The sequence below is a fragment of the Rhinolophus sinicus genome, linkage group LG09 (assembly GCF_036562045.2).
Source record: "Rhinolophus sinicus isolate RSC01 linkage group LG09, ASM3656204v1, whole genome shotgun sequence".
Classification (NCBI taxonomy): Eukaryota; Metazoa; Chordata; class Mammalia; order Chiroptera; family Rhinolophidae; genus Rhinolophus; species Rhinolophus sinicus.
This window is the reverse complement of record NC_133758.1, coordinates 76155038-76172532: the sequence shown is the minus strand read 5'-3', so window position 1 is coordinate 76172532 and position 17495 is coordinate 76155038. Positions and strand designations below refer to the sequence as shown.

Here is a 17495-nt window from a genome sequence, read left to right as displayed (position 1 = left end):
TTATCACTGCTTTTCTGATTGGTGTCCAGGTTATTGAATAGCAGTAGAATATTGGAAGGAAAAGGAATTCTCCACTATCTGTTTTTTATTAGCAAGTAAAAAAAAGTAGGAATCTTATGGGAATTTTGAATAATTGTTTCATTGTACATAGGCTAGGAAGGCTCAAGTAGCCGTAATTCTATTCATGGGAAGAGCACAATACATAACAGAAATAAAAGTGTAATAAAAATAAAAGCACACTAATGATAAATGTACTTAGAAAAATACAGGGAAAATGTGTTCCTCAGGGCTGCTAAAAAATAACATCGCTATTTAAAAAACAACTTAAATTATGGCTGTTCCTACTCACTGCCTCCATCTAAATGACAAACAAAATTCTGATGCAAAGGGTATAAACCTGGAATGTTATTCTTACATATAATTCTGGAGGTCATTCTAGATGTATTTTCTAAAAAAAGAAATGGATAATTCCAACTCCTGATTGTCTATTCAAATAAAGAAAATAATACAAAATAAGAAAATTCAGTGATATTTATACTCATATGTATATGTGTTATACATATAATAGATGTAATTTAGAAAGAACCATTTGAATCTATTAATTTCATTAAATCTTAATAGGTTACTAAATAGCTTAATATTCTTCTCAAAAATAAGTATACAGCCATGCATTTGTGAAGCAACTGAGAGAAAACACCCGATCTTTTATTTCGAGGGACTTAGAAATTTGAAACAAAATAAGCCCAATTATCTGTGCCTCCCTCACATAAATCCTTCGATTGTATTCCTCTAGAGTTACAGTATTTCAGACATCCATTTGAAGTTTGAATAATGAGAGAAACCAGAGCCAACTTACACATTGTGTTTTACATTCTTCTCACTCCCATTTATTCTTTCACATTTGATCAAATTATTCCCTTGCTAAGATACGTTACTCATGAAGCAAGGATTTTTGGTGTTAAATCTGTGTAGACCAGTTAATCTGCATGGATACAAATCACACTCCTATTCACACCAGATAGCTCACCAATGAGAGTGGATATTCACCAGAAGGATAAATGGATAGACAGATGAGTCCCTCAGTGTGCTGATCTCTGTATATGAAGAATAACTTTTTGTTTTTTTTGTTTTTTTTTAATTTTAGCAGTAGTAGGTGAAAAGATTAATATGTAGATGCCTTAAATCAAAGAAGCAATGGGCCTGGTTGGCGTATGATCTGATGATTAACAAGGTAACAGCTTATTAAGAAGCAGGTCACTCACCTCCGTCAGGGGACCTTACACACCTATGATAGTATGAAAAAATGTGATACTATGATTTTTTTCAGTATATCATGGTACAAGAAGTACATGACCAACGGTTCCTTCTGAACAGTTCAGGCAAGTGCCCTTTGGTAACTTAACTTGATTTCCTTATTAGCCACTCGAAACATTTTATCTTAGACCCACAAGACTATACAACAAATTCTTTTCTGCTACCTTATAATATGGAAATGAAGAATCTTTAGGTGGAAAAATCATCACAGTATCATCATAGGTAAATTATGATGGAATCCTGTGAGGGGTATTGAGGAAACAGACCAGGAGGGAGAAGTGGGTAGAACACAGTACTGAGGAAAGAAGGAAAGCATGAACACACAGAGAAAGCCACATAAAGGGGATTAGAGGGTAGGTATTTTGTTATATATGTATTAGTCTCCTGTCTACTCTATCTTAATTTCCTTTGGTCCTAATTTTTGTAAAATGTCAGTAGAACCCTCAGAACCTATTGTATAAATTTAGAATTTATCTTTCATTATATTCAACTAATTGTTATACATAACAAGAGTAATATTTGTTCTATATATGCATAGTTTTGTTACACTGTTCTGTTTTATAATAAATGCAGACACAAAGAATAGAAATGATGCCATCAAAATTTGATTATGAAAGATCATATTCTTGACCTTTTATTCACAAGTTGTTTAGATATCCCACCCCTGAGGTTATGGTGTTTACTATGATTTAGTGAAGCCTGGAAAGGAAGACAAGGAAAGCCATAGAAAGCATATCGGACTCAAAAATATATGCTCTGGCATTTAGTGGGATATGGCGAGTTGGAAATATCTCTCAACGGTGACCATCCAGAAAGATTTTATTAAAAGTCTGCTCACCTGTATTTACTTCATCAACGTGTAGCCCTTAAGAGGAAGGAACCAAAGTTAGTTGGGTACTCATTAGACCTACTACTATAGTCTCACAACTGCAGATAAGTAACCCTTTCCTGCAAAGACACCTGAAATGGTCCAAGGACATTAATTCTTGGTAAAGCAAAGAGTAGGCATTGCTTTTGGGACTAAAATTGTGAAGAATGTATCAGACCTTTTTTTAACTAAGTCATGTTGTAAATTCAGCAAAAACATTTTACTCTGTAATGTATTCAGGATACATCTCTAATCATACATAATAAAGACAGATATTGAGACAAAAATGAATGCAAAATGAATATCAAAGCCAACAACATTTATATTTGAGAACTTTATAGCTAAAAGAAGGAGGACGAGGAGAAAAGGAAGGAAGGAAGAAAGGGAAGGAGGGAGGGAGGGAGGGAAGGAGGGAGGAAGAAAGAGAAGAAGAAAAGCAGGATAGAAGCAAAAAAAAGAGGTTTATGCATATTGATTGTATGTTATTCAGTCTGACATCTATTCCTGTGGGCTACAGATAGGTTGGAAGAGTCCATGCCTAGACGCCCACTGAATGTATTAAGATGGTTAGTTCAAGATACTTGACTTAGTGGAATCAAGATGACCTCATAGGCTATGGTCAGATAGAGCATGGTCTCATGCAGTTTTTCATCTGACCTCTTCCTTTCATAAGGGTTGAGATTTTAAATGTGGAAACTAACTGGATCAGTTGGATTTCATTTTGCTCATAAATATTTTTAATTTGGATTTATGCAAAAAGTCCCTATGTTTAACATTTTTATGTAAGACCTCTCTGATTCCTGAACCTAATTGTTATCGTGGCCTTATCACAGGAAAGCAGTAGGTCGAGCATCTGATTTGTCTACTCAGAGTCTCATCTCCTGAAAATCCCGTGTTCCCATCACTAAGTTAGTTATTGTACTAGTTGAAGGAAACTGACTTTGAAATAGTGTCAAGGTGAAAATTCAAGTATTTTCAAAGTCAGAAGACATTCATAATTGATATTTGTTAAATATCTTTCAGGTGGAGTGCTGAATATAAATGTGATTAACAACTCTACAAAACTAATAGCTAGCTATTTCTCTTTTACTGAAACTATGAGTCAGATCAATTATTATATAACTTTTGCAAGGTTTACAATTCCTAAACATTCCTTTCAACTGATATAGCATTATACTATTAAGCACAATACCAAGTAAACATAGTGTTTTACATCTTTTAAAATGTCTTTAAAAACAATGCTTTGTTTGAATCTCACTCAGAAAAAAAAAATGTTCTCTTTGGTAGGTGAGGCAAATATAATTATGGCCTTGTTACCTGTTTACTTCTGTTAAGTAAATTTTCCAATATCCAGTAAATCTTGTAGCCAGGTAAAACCCATCCTCTCACTCTTTCCTTCTTTGCCTGCCCTTATAATCTAAAAGTATTAATTATGTTAATGGAAACTTACTAAATTTTTTCTTTGAGAAGTTGAACTATATCCCAAAGTAAATGTACTGAGAAAGATAATCATGTTTTTTAAAGAAAGTGGTTTTGAAATGTAAAAGACTAGAGTATTGATGGACTAAAATCAAATGTTATTGAGAACTGATATTTAATTAAACTTAGATCAAATTAAAACTAACCTTAATCAATATGTATCAACTATTTGTTTTATTAGTATCATGTGTACAAAACAATGTAATAGACATCATTTATACTCCTCAAAAAGTGATAACCCCCATCCCCCAATCTACTATCCCTCTGACATCGCATACAGCCGTTACATATCCACTGTCTTTATTTCTTATGCTGTACTCCTTTTCTTGTGATGATATATATATATATATATATATATATATATCATGATTGTGATGATGATGATATATATATATATATATCTCGAATTATAGTTGACATTCATTATTATTCAGCTCCAGCTTCAGGTGTACAGTGCAGTGATCAGGCATCTACATCATCCCTGAAGTGATCTCCCTAATAAGACAAGTGTCCATTGGATACCCTACAAAATCTTTACAACCTTATTAATTACATTCCCCAAACTAACTTTCGTATCCCCATGGCAATCTTGTGGTTACTGATAGTGCTTTCTAATCCCCTCACCTTCTCCCTCATCCCATCCCCCCCCCACCTATTAACTCTCAGTTTTTCCTCTATATCTCTGAGACTGTTTCTGATTATATATATATATATATATATATATATATATATATATATATATATATATATATATAATCAATCAACTATTTTCACATTCTGTGCCCAGATTTTTAAAAACAATACTGGCATATAGTTGAAAAAATGTCCTGTAGTGATTTTTCTGTTCATAATAGTTATTTGGGAATAATGGAGAGGCCATGCTTATTAGTTTGACCATGTTAAGTTTTCCTGTATCTTTTCCTCCCTGCTAGGAAAAGGAAGATGACAAATCAGACACTTCAAGTTCTCAACAGCCGAAAAGCCCACAAGGTCTAAGTGACACAGGATATTCTTCAGATGGCATATCAGGGTCACTTGGTGAAATTCCAAGTCTTATTACAAGTGATGAAAAGGATTTGCTCAAGGGACTCAAAAAGGACTCTTTTTCACAAGAAAGCAGCCCTTCCAGCCCTTCAGATTTGGCTAAGTTAGAAAGTACAGTTCTATCCATTTTGGAAGCCCAGGCAAGTACTCTTGTTGAAGAAGAGTCAGAAAAGAAAACACAACCTCATGATGTTTCTTCGGAGCAACCTAAGGACCAACAGAAAACTCAGAGTTTAACTGAAACACAGGAAACTACAATTTCAGAAGGGAAGTTCAAAGAGAGTCAAGAAGAAAAAGATATGTTTAAAAAAGATAGCCAACAAGATGTTCCTTCCAGAAAGGACCATAAAGAAAAGCCTGAGTTTGTTGATGGCATAGCTACAAGAAGACAACCTTATGATTCAGTTGAAGACAGCAGTGAAAGTGAAAACTCACCTGTTCCACAAAGAAAACGGAGAGCTAGTGTGGGTTCATCAAGCAGTGATGAGTATAAACAGGAAGATAGTCAAGGATCAGGGGAAGAAGAGGACTTTATTCGAAAACAAATCATAGAAATGAGTGCGGATGAAGATGCTTCAGGTTCTGAAGATGATGAGTTCATTAGAAATCAGCTCAAAGAGATTAGTAGTAGTATTGAGAGCCAGAAAAAGGAAGAAACAAAAGGGAAAGGGAAAGTCACAGCAGGAAAACACAGGCGACTGACTCGAAAAAGTAGTACAAGCTTTGATGATGATGCAGGGAGACGGCATTCATGGCATGATGAAGATGATGAGACATTTGATGAAAGTCCTGAACTTAAATACAGAGAAACGAAAAGTCAGGAGAGTGAAGAACTTGTAGTTGCTGGAGGAGGAGGGCTACGTCGATTTAAAACAATAGAACTCAACAGCACAATAGCAGAGAAATACTCTGCAGAGCCATCACAGAAAAAATCCACACTGTATTTTGATGAAGAGCCAGAATTAGAAATGGAAAGCCTGACAGACTCTCCAGAAGACAGGTCGAGGGGGGAAGGATCTTCTAGTCTTCACGCTTCCAGCTTCACTCCTGGAACATCCCCTACCTCAGTGTCCTCACTTGATGAGGATAGTGACAGTAGCCCAAGTCACAAAAAAGGAGAGAGCAAACAGCAACGTAAAGCTCGGCACAGATCACATGGTCCTCTTTTACCTACTATTGAAGATTCTTCAGAGGAAGAAGAATTGAGAGAGGAAGAAGAATTATTAAAGGAGCAAGAAAAGCAACGGGAATTAGAACAGCAACAAAGAAAGAGTTCTAGTAAAAAATCAAAGAAAGACAAAGATGAACTTCGAGCTCAGAGAAGGAGGGAAAGACCAAAGACACCACCCAGTAATCTCTCTCCCATCGAGGATGCGTCTCCAACAGAAGAATTACGTCAGGCTGCAGAAATGGAGGAGCTCCATCGATCTTCGTGTTCTGAATATTCACCTAGTATAGAGTCAGACCCAGAGGGTTTTGAAATAAGCCCAGAAAAAATAATAGAGGTGCAAAAAGTTTATAAATTGCCCACAGCTGTGTCTTTATACTCACCGACAGATGATCATTCTATTATGCAGAAAGAAGGTGCCCAAAAGTCTTTAAAAAATGCTGAGGAGGTGTATGAAGAAATGATGCATAAACCCCACAAATATAAAGCTTTTCCAGCTGCAAATGAACGAGATGAAATGTTTGAAAAGGAGCCTTTGTATGGTGGGATGCTAATAGAGGATTACATTTATGAATCGTTAGTAGAAGACACGTACAATGGTTCAGTAGATGGCAGTTTGCTAACAAGACAAGACGATGAGAATGGATTCATGCAGCAGAGAGGGAGAGAACAAAAGATAAAACTTCCAGAACAGATTTATGATGATCCTATGCAGAAAATTACAGACCTCCAAAAAGAGTTTTATGAGTTAGAAAGTTTTCATTCTGTTGTGCCTCAAGAAGACATTGTTTCAAGTTCTTATATCATCCCAGAAAGCCATGAGATAGTGGACCTGGGTAGTATGGTAACTTCTACCAGTGAAGAAAAAAAATTATTAGATGCCGATGCTGCCTATGAAGAACTTATGAAGAGGCGACAGAAGCAGCTAACACCTGAATCTAGTCCAACTCAGCCCCTCATTGGGGATGACATGATAGAGTCCGCTATGGACTTTGATAGGGCACCCGATGCGTCTTTGACATCAAGTATTCTTTCAGGAGCATCTCTTACAGATTCAACCAGCAGTGCAACACTCTCTATCCCAGATGTTAAAATAACCCAACATTTTTCAACAGAGGAAATTGAAGATGAATATGTAACTGATTATACAAGAGAAATTCAGGAGATAATTGCCCACGAATCACTAATTTTGACCTATTCTGAGCCATCCGAAAGTGCTACATCTGTGCCACCCTCTGACACACCTTCCCTCACCTCATCTGTTTCTTCAGTTGGTACCACAGATAGCTCCTCACCCATTACTACCCTGGGTAGCATAACCACAGTTTATACAGAGCCAGTAGACATAGTAACTAAATTTGAAGATTCTGAGGACATCTCTTCATCAACATATTTTCCAGGTAGCATTATAGACTATCCAGAAGAAGTAAGTACAGGTCTAGATCGGACTACCATACCAGATGGTAGAACTAGTGCTGATTATATCATAATTCCCTTATCTGACATGGCACCTTCTCTCTTAGAATCTATAGAAACTAAACCCAAGGAGCTAATTGCTGACACTATTTCCACTGACTTACCTATACCTGAAAAAGACCCCATGAAGAAAGCCAAAAAGGAAACTGGGAATGGGGTTGTTCTGGAAGTTCTGGAAGCTTACAGAGACAAAAGAAAGGAGTCTGAGGCTGAACTAACAAAAATTAGCTTATCTGAAACTGTGTTTGATCAGCCACCTTCTTCTGGAATAGCCCTTCCAAAGAAGGAGCAGGTTTCAGCTACATGCTTTATATCTGAAGAGGTCTTTGGTCAAGCAAAACCTGTATCTCAGTTACCATTTGGCAGTCCTTCTGTTTCCTCCCTTCCAACTAAAACTCATACATTCTTTCCAAGTTCTTCTTTGGACACATCAGCTCAACCTCCTCCACCACCTCCCCCTCCCCCTCCCCCTCCCCCTCCTCCCCCTCCCCCTCCTCCCCCACCACTTCCTCCACCAACCTCACCTAAACTAGCTATTCATCCTAAGAAAAAGGTAACAGTTACAGCTGCAGTGACTCTAACTACTACAGCTACACCTCTAGTTGACACTGTTACTACTGTAGAGACCACAGCTATTCCAAGGAGTAATGGATTACCCATTGCACCTCCTCCTGTTCCTCCTAAGCCATCTTCAATTCCATCTGGACTTGTATTTACACATAGACCTGAGCCAAGCAAACCTCCCATTGCCCCTAAACCAGCAGTTCCTCAACTTCCAGTAACAACACAAAAACCAACAGATATGCAACCCAAACCAACAGGTCTATCCTTAACTTCAAATATGACATTAAATTTAGTCACTTCAGCAGATTATAAGTTGCCTTCCCCTACCTCCCCACTTTCCCCTCACTCTAACAAGTCTTCACCAAGATTTTCCAAATCCCTCATGGAGACTTACGTGGTGATCACATTGCCATCCGAACCCGGGACTCCAACAGATTCTTCACCTAGTCAAGCAATTACCAGTTGGCCCCTCGGGTCACCCCACAAAGGTCAGATTTCCATTGAACCAGTGTTTTCTGTAGTTCCTCCTATGACAGCTGCAGAAATTTCACGTTCATCAGAACAGAGCCTGTACATCTCAGGAGCTTTGGAGACACTCTCTGCTCTCCCTGTGACAACACTATCTTCATTTCAAGCAGCCCCAACTTCAGTTACACAGTTTATCACGAGTGAAGTTTCTAAGGCTGATGTTTCAGCAGCCAGAAGTACAGTCCCTAGTGTCGGTCTCAGCAGTGTTTCTATAACAATTCCTCCAGAGCCTCTTGCTTTAGATAACCTACAGTTAGAGAAGCATCAACGTAAAGAAAATGGAAAGTTACAACTTACTGGTGATGCCATTGATTTGCGTACAGTACCAAAAGTAGAAATTAAAATAACGGAAAAATGCATGGATCTTTCTGCTTCTACAATGGATGTGAAAAGGATCACCACAACAAAGGAAGCTTATGGGAGACAAATCAGTGCTGTCCAACCCTCTATTATAAATCTCAGTGCAACATCATCAGTAGTAACTCCGATATCCCTGGTCACCGAGACAGTGACTGCTGTCACGTGCACTCCTAGCACAAGTTACAGCACGGGCACAGAAAGCCTAGTGGGTATAGATCATGCAACAGCAACACCACTTCAGCTTACTACATCAAAGCACACTGAACCCCTATACAGGATATCTAGTGGCCAGGCCTTTCCGGCAGTTAGGCAGGAAGCACCAATAAACTTATCGTTAGGTACTTCAGCACACGCAACGGCACTGGCTATTACAAAGCCTGTTACTGCACCTCCTGTTGGTGTCACAAATGGATGGACTGAGAGCACCACATCCCAGGGGATCGCGGATGGGGAAGCAGTGGATCTCAGTACGACAAAGTCTCACAGAAGTGTTGTAACGATGGATGAATCTACTTCAAGTGTGGTAACCAAAATAATAGAAGATGATGAAAAACCTGTTGATCTGACTGCAGGACGAAGAGCTGTGTGCTGTGATGTAGTTTATAAGTTACCTTTCGGAAGGAGCTGCACAGCACAGCAGCCTGCAACTACTCTTCCTGAGGATCGTTTTGGTTATAGGGATGACCACTATCAGTATGACCGATCAGGGCCATACGGTTATAGAGGGATTGGGGGAATGAAACCTTCCATGTCTGATACTAATTTAGCAGAAGCTGGACATTTTGTCTATAAAAGTAAGAATACTTTTGGTTATTCTGGAGAAACTGATGCAGCAGTAGATCTAACTTCAGGGAGAATTACTACAGGTCAGTATGATGGGGCATCAGACCTTTCCTTGAAATATCATGGTGTTCCTCATCTCATTTCAGGATAAAAATGTGGTCCCTTTTTTCATTTTGTTACTTTTTCTCTTTCTTTGGATGTTTTGGCAACATTTTTTGGAGTACATGTGCGCTTCTGTTTCTTCATTTTTTTTTATTTGTTCTGCCCAAAGTCGCCTGCATGTGCCTGCATGTTCGACATCGCTTTTATTCTGCATCTAATTAGGTTAACCTGTGGATTTGCATGCAGTCCCATTCATTATGTTCATCAAGATTGAGAGCGCTTTCAAACCCAAAAGCATCATTCATTCTGGGAACTGGACTATAATTCTACCCTGTATTTCAGGTGAGGTAATGGATTATTCAAGCAAGACTGCAGGTCCATATCCAGAAACACGGCCAGTCATTTCAGGAGTTGGGATTAGTACCACACAGTATTCCACAACAAGAATGACGCCACCTCCAGGACCCCAGTATGGTGTGGGGAGTGTGTTGAGGTCATCTAATGGTGTTGTCTATTCTTCGGTGGCAACTCCAATTCCCTCCACATTTGCTATCACCACACAGCCTGGCTCCATTTTCAGCACCACCGTGAGGGATCTGTCTGGTGTGCACACGACTGCTGCAGTGACTTCCTTATCCGCCCTTCACCAGAGCCAGCCAATGCCTAGATCATATTTCCTAACAACAGGTGCATCTGAAACGGACATTGTAGTAACTGGTATTGATATCAATGCCAGTTTGCAAACTATTACTATGGAAACTCTTACTGCTGAGACAATAGACTCAGTTCCCACTTTAACCACAGCATCTGAAGTGTTTTCTGAGGTGGTGGGAGATGAAAGTACTATTTTAATTGTCCCTGAGGAAGATAAACAACAACAGCAGCTAGACTTGGAGCGTGAGCTCTTGGAACTGGAGAAAATTAAGCAACAGCGTTTTGCTGAGGAATTGGAGTGGGAACGTCAGGAAATTCAAAGGTTCCGAGAACAAGAAAAGATCATGGTTCAGAAAAAGCTGGAGGAACTGCAGTCTATGAAGCAGCACCTTCTCTATCAGCAGGAAGAAGAGCGTCAAGCCCAGTTCATAATGAGGCAGGAGACATTAGCTCAGCAACAGTTACAGCTGGAGCAGATACAGCAGCTGCAGCAACAGCTTCACCAGCAGTTAGAAGAGCAAAAGATTCGCCAGATCTATCAGTATAACTATGATCCTTCTGGAACTGCATCTCCACAAACCACCACAGAGCAGGCAATGCTGGAAGGTCAGTATGCTGCCCCAGAAGGTGGGCAGTTTTGGGCGACTGAAGATGCAACCACCACAGCCTCAGCCGTTGTGGCGATTGAAATCCCACAAAGCCAAGGATGGTACACAGTTCAGTCTGATGGTGTTACTCAATACATTGCTCCACCTGGCATCCTGAGTACTGTCTCAGAAATACCTTTGACAGACGTTGTTGTAAAAGATGAAAAACAACCCAAAAAGAGAAGTGCTGGAGCTAAAGCCCGTGGACAGTATGAAGAGCTAGGGGAAAGTATGGCAGATGATCCCCGCTGTTTTAAAAAGATAGTTGACAGTGGTGTACAGACCGACGATGAAGATGCAGGAGATCGGAGTTACACAAGCAGAAGAAGGAAGACTAAAAAGAGTGTCGATACAAGTGTCCAAACTGATGATGAAGATCAGGACGAATGGGATATGCCTACTAGATCAAGGAGAAAGGCTCGTGTAGCAAAATATGGTGACAGCACTACAGAGGCTGAGAAGACCAAACCCCTTTCCAAAGTCTCCAGTATAGCAGTTCAAACAGTGGCAGAGATATCTGTGCAAACTGAACCAGTTGGAACCATACGAACACCTTCGATACGTGCACGCGTGGATGCCAAGGTAGAAATAATTAAACACATTTCAGCACCTGAAAAGACTTACAAAGGGGGCAGTTTAGGATGTCAAACAGAAGCAGATTCAGACACACAAAGTCCTCAATATCTGAGTGCCACATCTCCACCCAAAGACAAGAAACGCCCAACACCTTTAGAGATTGGTTATTCATCTCACCTTCGGGCAGATTCCACCCTACAGCTGGCTCCTTCCCCACCCAAATCTCCAAAAGTCCTTTACTCACCCATCTCACCACTTTCACCAGGCAAAGCCTTAGAATCAGCCTTTGTACCTTATGAAAAACCCCTCCCTGATGAGATAAGTCCACAGAAAGTACTGCATCCAGATATGGCTAAAGTCCCCCCAGCGAGTCCTAAGACAGCCAAGATGATGCAGCGGTCCCTGTCTGACCCCAAGCCTCTGAGTCCAACAGCAGACGAAAGTTCCAGGGCTCCTTTTCAGTATACGGAGGGCTACACGGTAAGAGTGATTCTTTTCAGTTAGAAGTCAGTGGATGACTTGATGTTAACCATGTGTTTGCAGACTGTAGAAAGCAATACAGCTCCTGGTACCTTAGAAATCTAATAGTAAATTTCAGGGAGGATTATGTCATTAGTAATTTGGTGGAAAAACTAGAAATGTAAACATTCCTTTAACAATACCACAAAAAGAAAACATTTTTGTGAGGAAAAATGAGGAAGAATTTTATTGTTTTATGACTTAATGAAATTGAAAGTTGTTTTCTAATCTTGAAATTTCCTATGTCAATTTTACGCTGTTGTTTCAATGAATATAATTAATTTTCATGTTCAGTGGTGGACTACACATTGAATATAAACCAATAAGTCAAAATAGGACCATAAATTTAGACCCATGGATACTGGAATTCTTAGTTGGAAGGTCCTTGGAGATTATCTAATCTCTTTCTTTCTCCAGCCAGAATGTTTTCTCAAAAGGGCTTAGGCCACTTACTGTCCAAAAGAGAGCATTTCTAGGGCAGGCAGAAGAGTGTGTAATATAATCTTCATAGTTCACCCGTGCTTATTTTGTTTCCGGCAGTGTTCTTAATCTAACCTCAGGTAAGCCTTAGTCCTGGTGCTTAAACGAGCAAAATAAATTTATGTTTCTTTGAATAATTGAAATTAATAATTATACCAAAATATGTAACTATGCTGCAAAAGGAAAAGAATATGTAGAGAGAGATACATTGGACACATTTGTGAAGATCTCCATAGCTGAGAATAATAAATAATAATCAGCTATAAAAGCAGGTATATTCTACTTTAAAAAATCTCATATACCTCTTTAGAAGATTATTGATAAATATGATAATTCAATTTAAAGCGAGATTTATGTTCAAATTAAAAGTTTCCCTATAAAACTTGTTTTGAACTCTTAAGTCTTCAAACCCTGAAACCTTTAAATGGGTTTTTCTGAGCTATCTCTCTACGTTCACTGACCCAGCTATGTTAAACATTGGCTGTGGGCCAGAAAATACACCATTATATATATGACTGTAAGTGTATTTATAGGTATATAGACATATCAGTAGTCATTAATAAATTACAAATTCACATCTAAGTTTTCCAGTTTCATAGTGGCATTTTGTTATTATATACTTTCTCAAACAGTATTTCCTAAATGTAAAACTGTCCTTATGTGGGGAACAGAAGTTAAAATTGTTAAGTCAGAGAACCATTGGTAAATGGAGATTTCATGCAACTTACAGAGAATTATTATCTTATATATAGCTTTGTTTCTAGAATTAAATCTACGCTGAGAAGTGATTTTTAACTCAGCTCTAACACATAGGTATTTTTACAGCTGTGTTCTATAAATTCACCTAAAGGGTTACTTGAAAAACTTTGAAAACGTGTTTTTTGGTAGTAATTAAAAGTAATATTGAAGGTTTGTCATTAGAAAGAATAATGGGCTTTTTCAGTTGATGTACTGATCATTTACTTAATATATGGCCCTGTACCCTTAATTCAAACAAACTCAGGTCAAGACGAGATTCAAGTTGTCAATACTATGTTTTCCTCATAGTATTCACTTTGGACTTGGAAGTGTGAAATGAAAGATACAGTTGGTTGTATGGGTTGCATTACTGATTGTATCAATAAAGAGATTAACTACCTAATCATAAAAGAACTTGAGTAGAATTACCAAATAATACTCTGAAACTGAAAAACCCTAGGTATATTGAGCCTTGGAGCACAATTCAATAATTCCTTTTCCTAATTGGCCAAACTCAATGTGTGCTTTAATATGGAATAATTGTAAACAAATTAAAAGATACTGTTTTATTGCACACACAAGTATGCCATTTTATATACAGGAAAAGTTTTTAGCACTTTAGATATACTTTGGTTCTACAATACAAATTTCATATCTTATATTTTTTCTTTGCAAATTTCTGGACATGCTTTGAGTCTGTTTTAAACTAATTTCTTAATTATAAGCATGGATTACTAAGTATTAGTTGTACTGAAAAGAATAATCTAAGTGATATCCATAGTGATGTGAGTTTTATTTAAGAAGTCTAGCTCAGTAGTATATACATTGTTAATTTTCTCAGACTGATAAAGCTGAAAAAAATCATACTATTCACTTGGCATTGAGACAACATAGTAACACTTAAAATACAGCATGAAAGATAAATGTTATTCTATATGAAATTCTGTAGTAAGATCTCCTGTCCTAGAAGTGTCAGGAAATGTCTCAAATAGGAGGCCCTGAAACGGGAGGGTGAGGTCTCTGTTGGACCATGAAGAGAACAATGGAGTCATTCTAAATACAGGGAACAGAATGTGCAAAAGTTCAGACTGATAAACAGGCATAAAGCTAACAGGAGGAGAAACAGTTTACTGGAAAGGCCTGTTGGAGTAAGGAATCTGAGTAAGGAACAATCTGGGTAAAGAACAGATTGCAGGGGATCTAATTTGCCAAGATAGAATTGGATTTACTTCCCTTGGGGATGTGGAGCTTAGGCCAAAGCCACCATCATTTTTTATTTTTGCCTCAGCCCCTGGATTCCCTCTACTCTTGCCTTCCTTATAGTCAGTTCTCTAAACTGCACCTATTGGGTGATTTTCTAAAATGTACATCAGATTATATCATGCACTCCACAGCTTAAACTCTCCAGCAGATTTTCAGCAACTTCAGAATATATTAGTAATTTCTTAACAAGTCCCCATATGATCTGGTGTCTGCCTGTCTCTCAGCCTCATTGGTTACTCACCACTTCTACTTCTCACTCTGCTCCAACTACTGGCCTTGTCCTTCTTTGGATGTGCCAGCCTCATCCCCACCCAGGACCCCTGTCCAGAATGCTCTCTCCCCAGATCTTTGCCTGACTAATTCCTGTGTACAGGTCTCTGCTTAAAGTTCACTTCCACAGAGAGGCTCCCCTTGCCTCATTCTCTTAGTAAGTCAACTTATCACCATGAGTCCCCATATCTGAACCCTCCACATTTGTGTATATTGCTTATTAATATGTTATGTATTTAATCAAATTATCATCTTTCTTCTTCAGTAAAACATAACCTCTACAAAGCAGGAATTTTACTTTGTTTTCTGCTGTAGTCCCAAGTGCCTAGAAGACCGCCTGGTACAAAGTAGACCCTGAATATTTATTGAATACATGTATTAAAGGGACCGGTATAGGCATAAAAGAAATGGTATAAGACATTCATTAAAAGACTCTGACTGCTTACATTTTAATTACCACAATCTAGACCTATCCTGTTGATAATCTAAACTGATAGCTCCTTTGCTTAAAGTATCAATTCTACTTTCTTTATTTTGATATAGGCATTAATACGCAAGTTGAATGCAAGTTGAAGGGTATTTAGCTATTAGACAGTCCAGCCACCTTACAGATGAGGACCTTATTTAGTTTAGACGGATCCCAGAGCGGGCTGTGTCTTTATCACGGTTCCTTAATAAACCAAAAACCTGACCAGAATTGGAATGTTAGACTCTGCACTTCACAGTTCTCATCCTTTATTAGTCTCTTCTGACACACATTGAACGTTTTTTTTCTTACTAGTTCAGTACCATGTGTGCTGTCTTTTTTATCTTGTCATTTCCTTGCTCTTCCTAAAGTTCCAGTTTAAATCCCTATTAATTAGCTTTTATTCATTTTAAAATGTATTCTTGTTTGCATTCACTCATTATCTGAGTCATTCATTGCTCTTTTCCAGACACGCTAGTAAACTCTAAAAATATAAGATGAACCAGAGAGGCAGTGTTCATGCCTAATCTCCTACCACTGGCATCGTTTTGTTCTTCTTGCCCATGTATTGTATCAGTTTGTTAAGACTCTCAGAACAAAGCACCAGAAATGTATTGTCACTGGTCTAGAGGCTAGAAGTCCAAACTCAAGGTGTCAGCAGGGTTGTTGCAGACCTCTCCTAGTTTCTGCTAGGCTTTAGCGTTCCTTGTCTTGTAGCTGACAGTCTATCTGTGTCTCTTTCCATTGCCTTCCGTCTCTGTGTATCTGTCTCTGTGTCCAGATTTCCCCACTTCATAAGGGCAACAGGTCTATTGATTAGGTCCCACACTAATGACCTTGGTTTAACTCGATAACTTCTGAGAAGACCTTGTGTCTAAATGGTTTCACAGTTGAAGATACTGGGGATTAGGACTCCAACGTATCTCCCTTCGGGGGCAGGGAGTGGAGCCACAACTCAAGCCATAAGACATATCAAAGCACTCTATTGCATTTTTTTTTTTTTTTTGGTTTGTTTACAGGCAAATGTGGATTGCATTTTAATTTGTTTCTTTTGCGCCCTCTTTTCCTATGCAATTTATTTTTCTTAGTAACTATCTCACAAAATTTTTGGAGAGCTTTAGTTTTCACAATTTTTTTTTTTCTTTATGAACCACAGAGGCAGTGTTCATGCCTAACCTGGAGTTTCAAAACAATTTGTCTTAATTTTACAATTTGGAACATTTGGATTGGATATAAATTTTATTCCATTTGCATTTATAGGAATTCAGTTATGTGGCATGAGAGCCTTTAACTCCCCTACGGTTTTGCCATCATAGAAATTTGGTCACATCTTTTACACAGAAAGTCCAAAGCAGGAATATATATTGCCTAGTTAGTGTTTCACTGGAATTTGATTTCATACTACACCTAAGATATCGTATACATCCAATTGATTAAAATTAGCACTAATTAACATAAAATCATAAAGTAATATGGACATAACTGGGTCAGGGTGTTATCTGAGACTGTTTCATTGAGTTATGTATGTCTGTATATATACAGATGTTGAGTTCCCCAATGTCTGTAAGAGGTGAGCTCTATCTACTTTCTGACCCCTTTACTCTGCTGTCAAACTCGCTGCTCCAAAACCAAATTCCAGTTTTTGACATTTATGTAACCAAACAGTTTTGTCTTACATCCTACTTCCTTTTACAAATATAAAATTTTAACACTGAGTAAAGATGGAAAAGAAATTACCACTGTTTTCCTTAGGTCCTTGATTTTCTCCCCAGGAAAATTCCCAAGAGGTACCATTAAAATAAAATCAGAATGTATTCCTTCCCAAAGAATGAAGCCTGCTACTTAGATGAAACTTGATAATAATGCATTTTCATCATGATTTAGAAAAAGCACAGGAAGAAGTATGCTTTCAAATGAAAGGTAGCATGTACATAGTGATTTTCTAACTTTTATCAGTAAAACAATGTTTCAATTAATAGGTTTTATGAAAGCCAAATAGTTTTAAATGGGTAGAAACTGGTGAACAGTGATCAAATACCTGTTTGTAATGACTGAATGAAGTAACATTTATAACCTTCCCATCACTAAGTCTGGCAAGTGTAGGTGTCCAGTGAAGTTGATACCCTTTCTTTAGGCTGACTTTTGGCAATGTTTGTTTTTCCTTAACAGAAATTTGCCAACTGTCATTAAAGAACT

The 17495-nt window shown here is 38.1% G+C and overlaps 1 protein-coding gene across 1 annotated transcript in view; it reads left to right on the top strand.

Moving 5' to 3' along the window:
• Window positions 1–17495, top strand: part of PCLO (piccolo presynaptic cytomatrix protein) — a 373138-nt gene that overhangs the window by 173315 nt on the left and 182328 nt on the right. Inside the window, exons 5-6 of the mRNA XM_074339748.1 lie at window positions 4594–9667; window positions 10029–12043. Of these exons, the coding sequence (XP_074195849.1) occupies window positions 4594–9667; window positions 10029–12043 (7089 nt within the window). The remainder of the gene's footprint in view (window positions 1–4593; window positions 9668–10028; window positions 12044–17495) is intronic.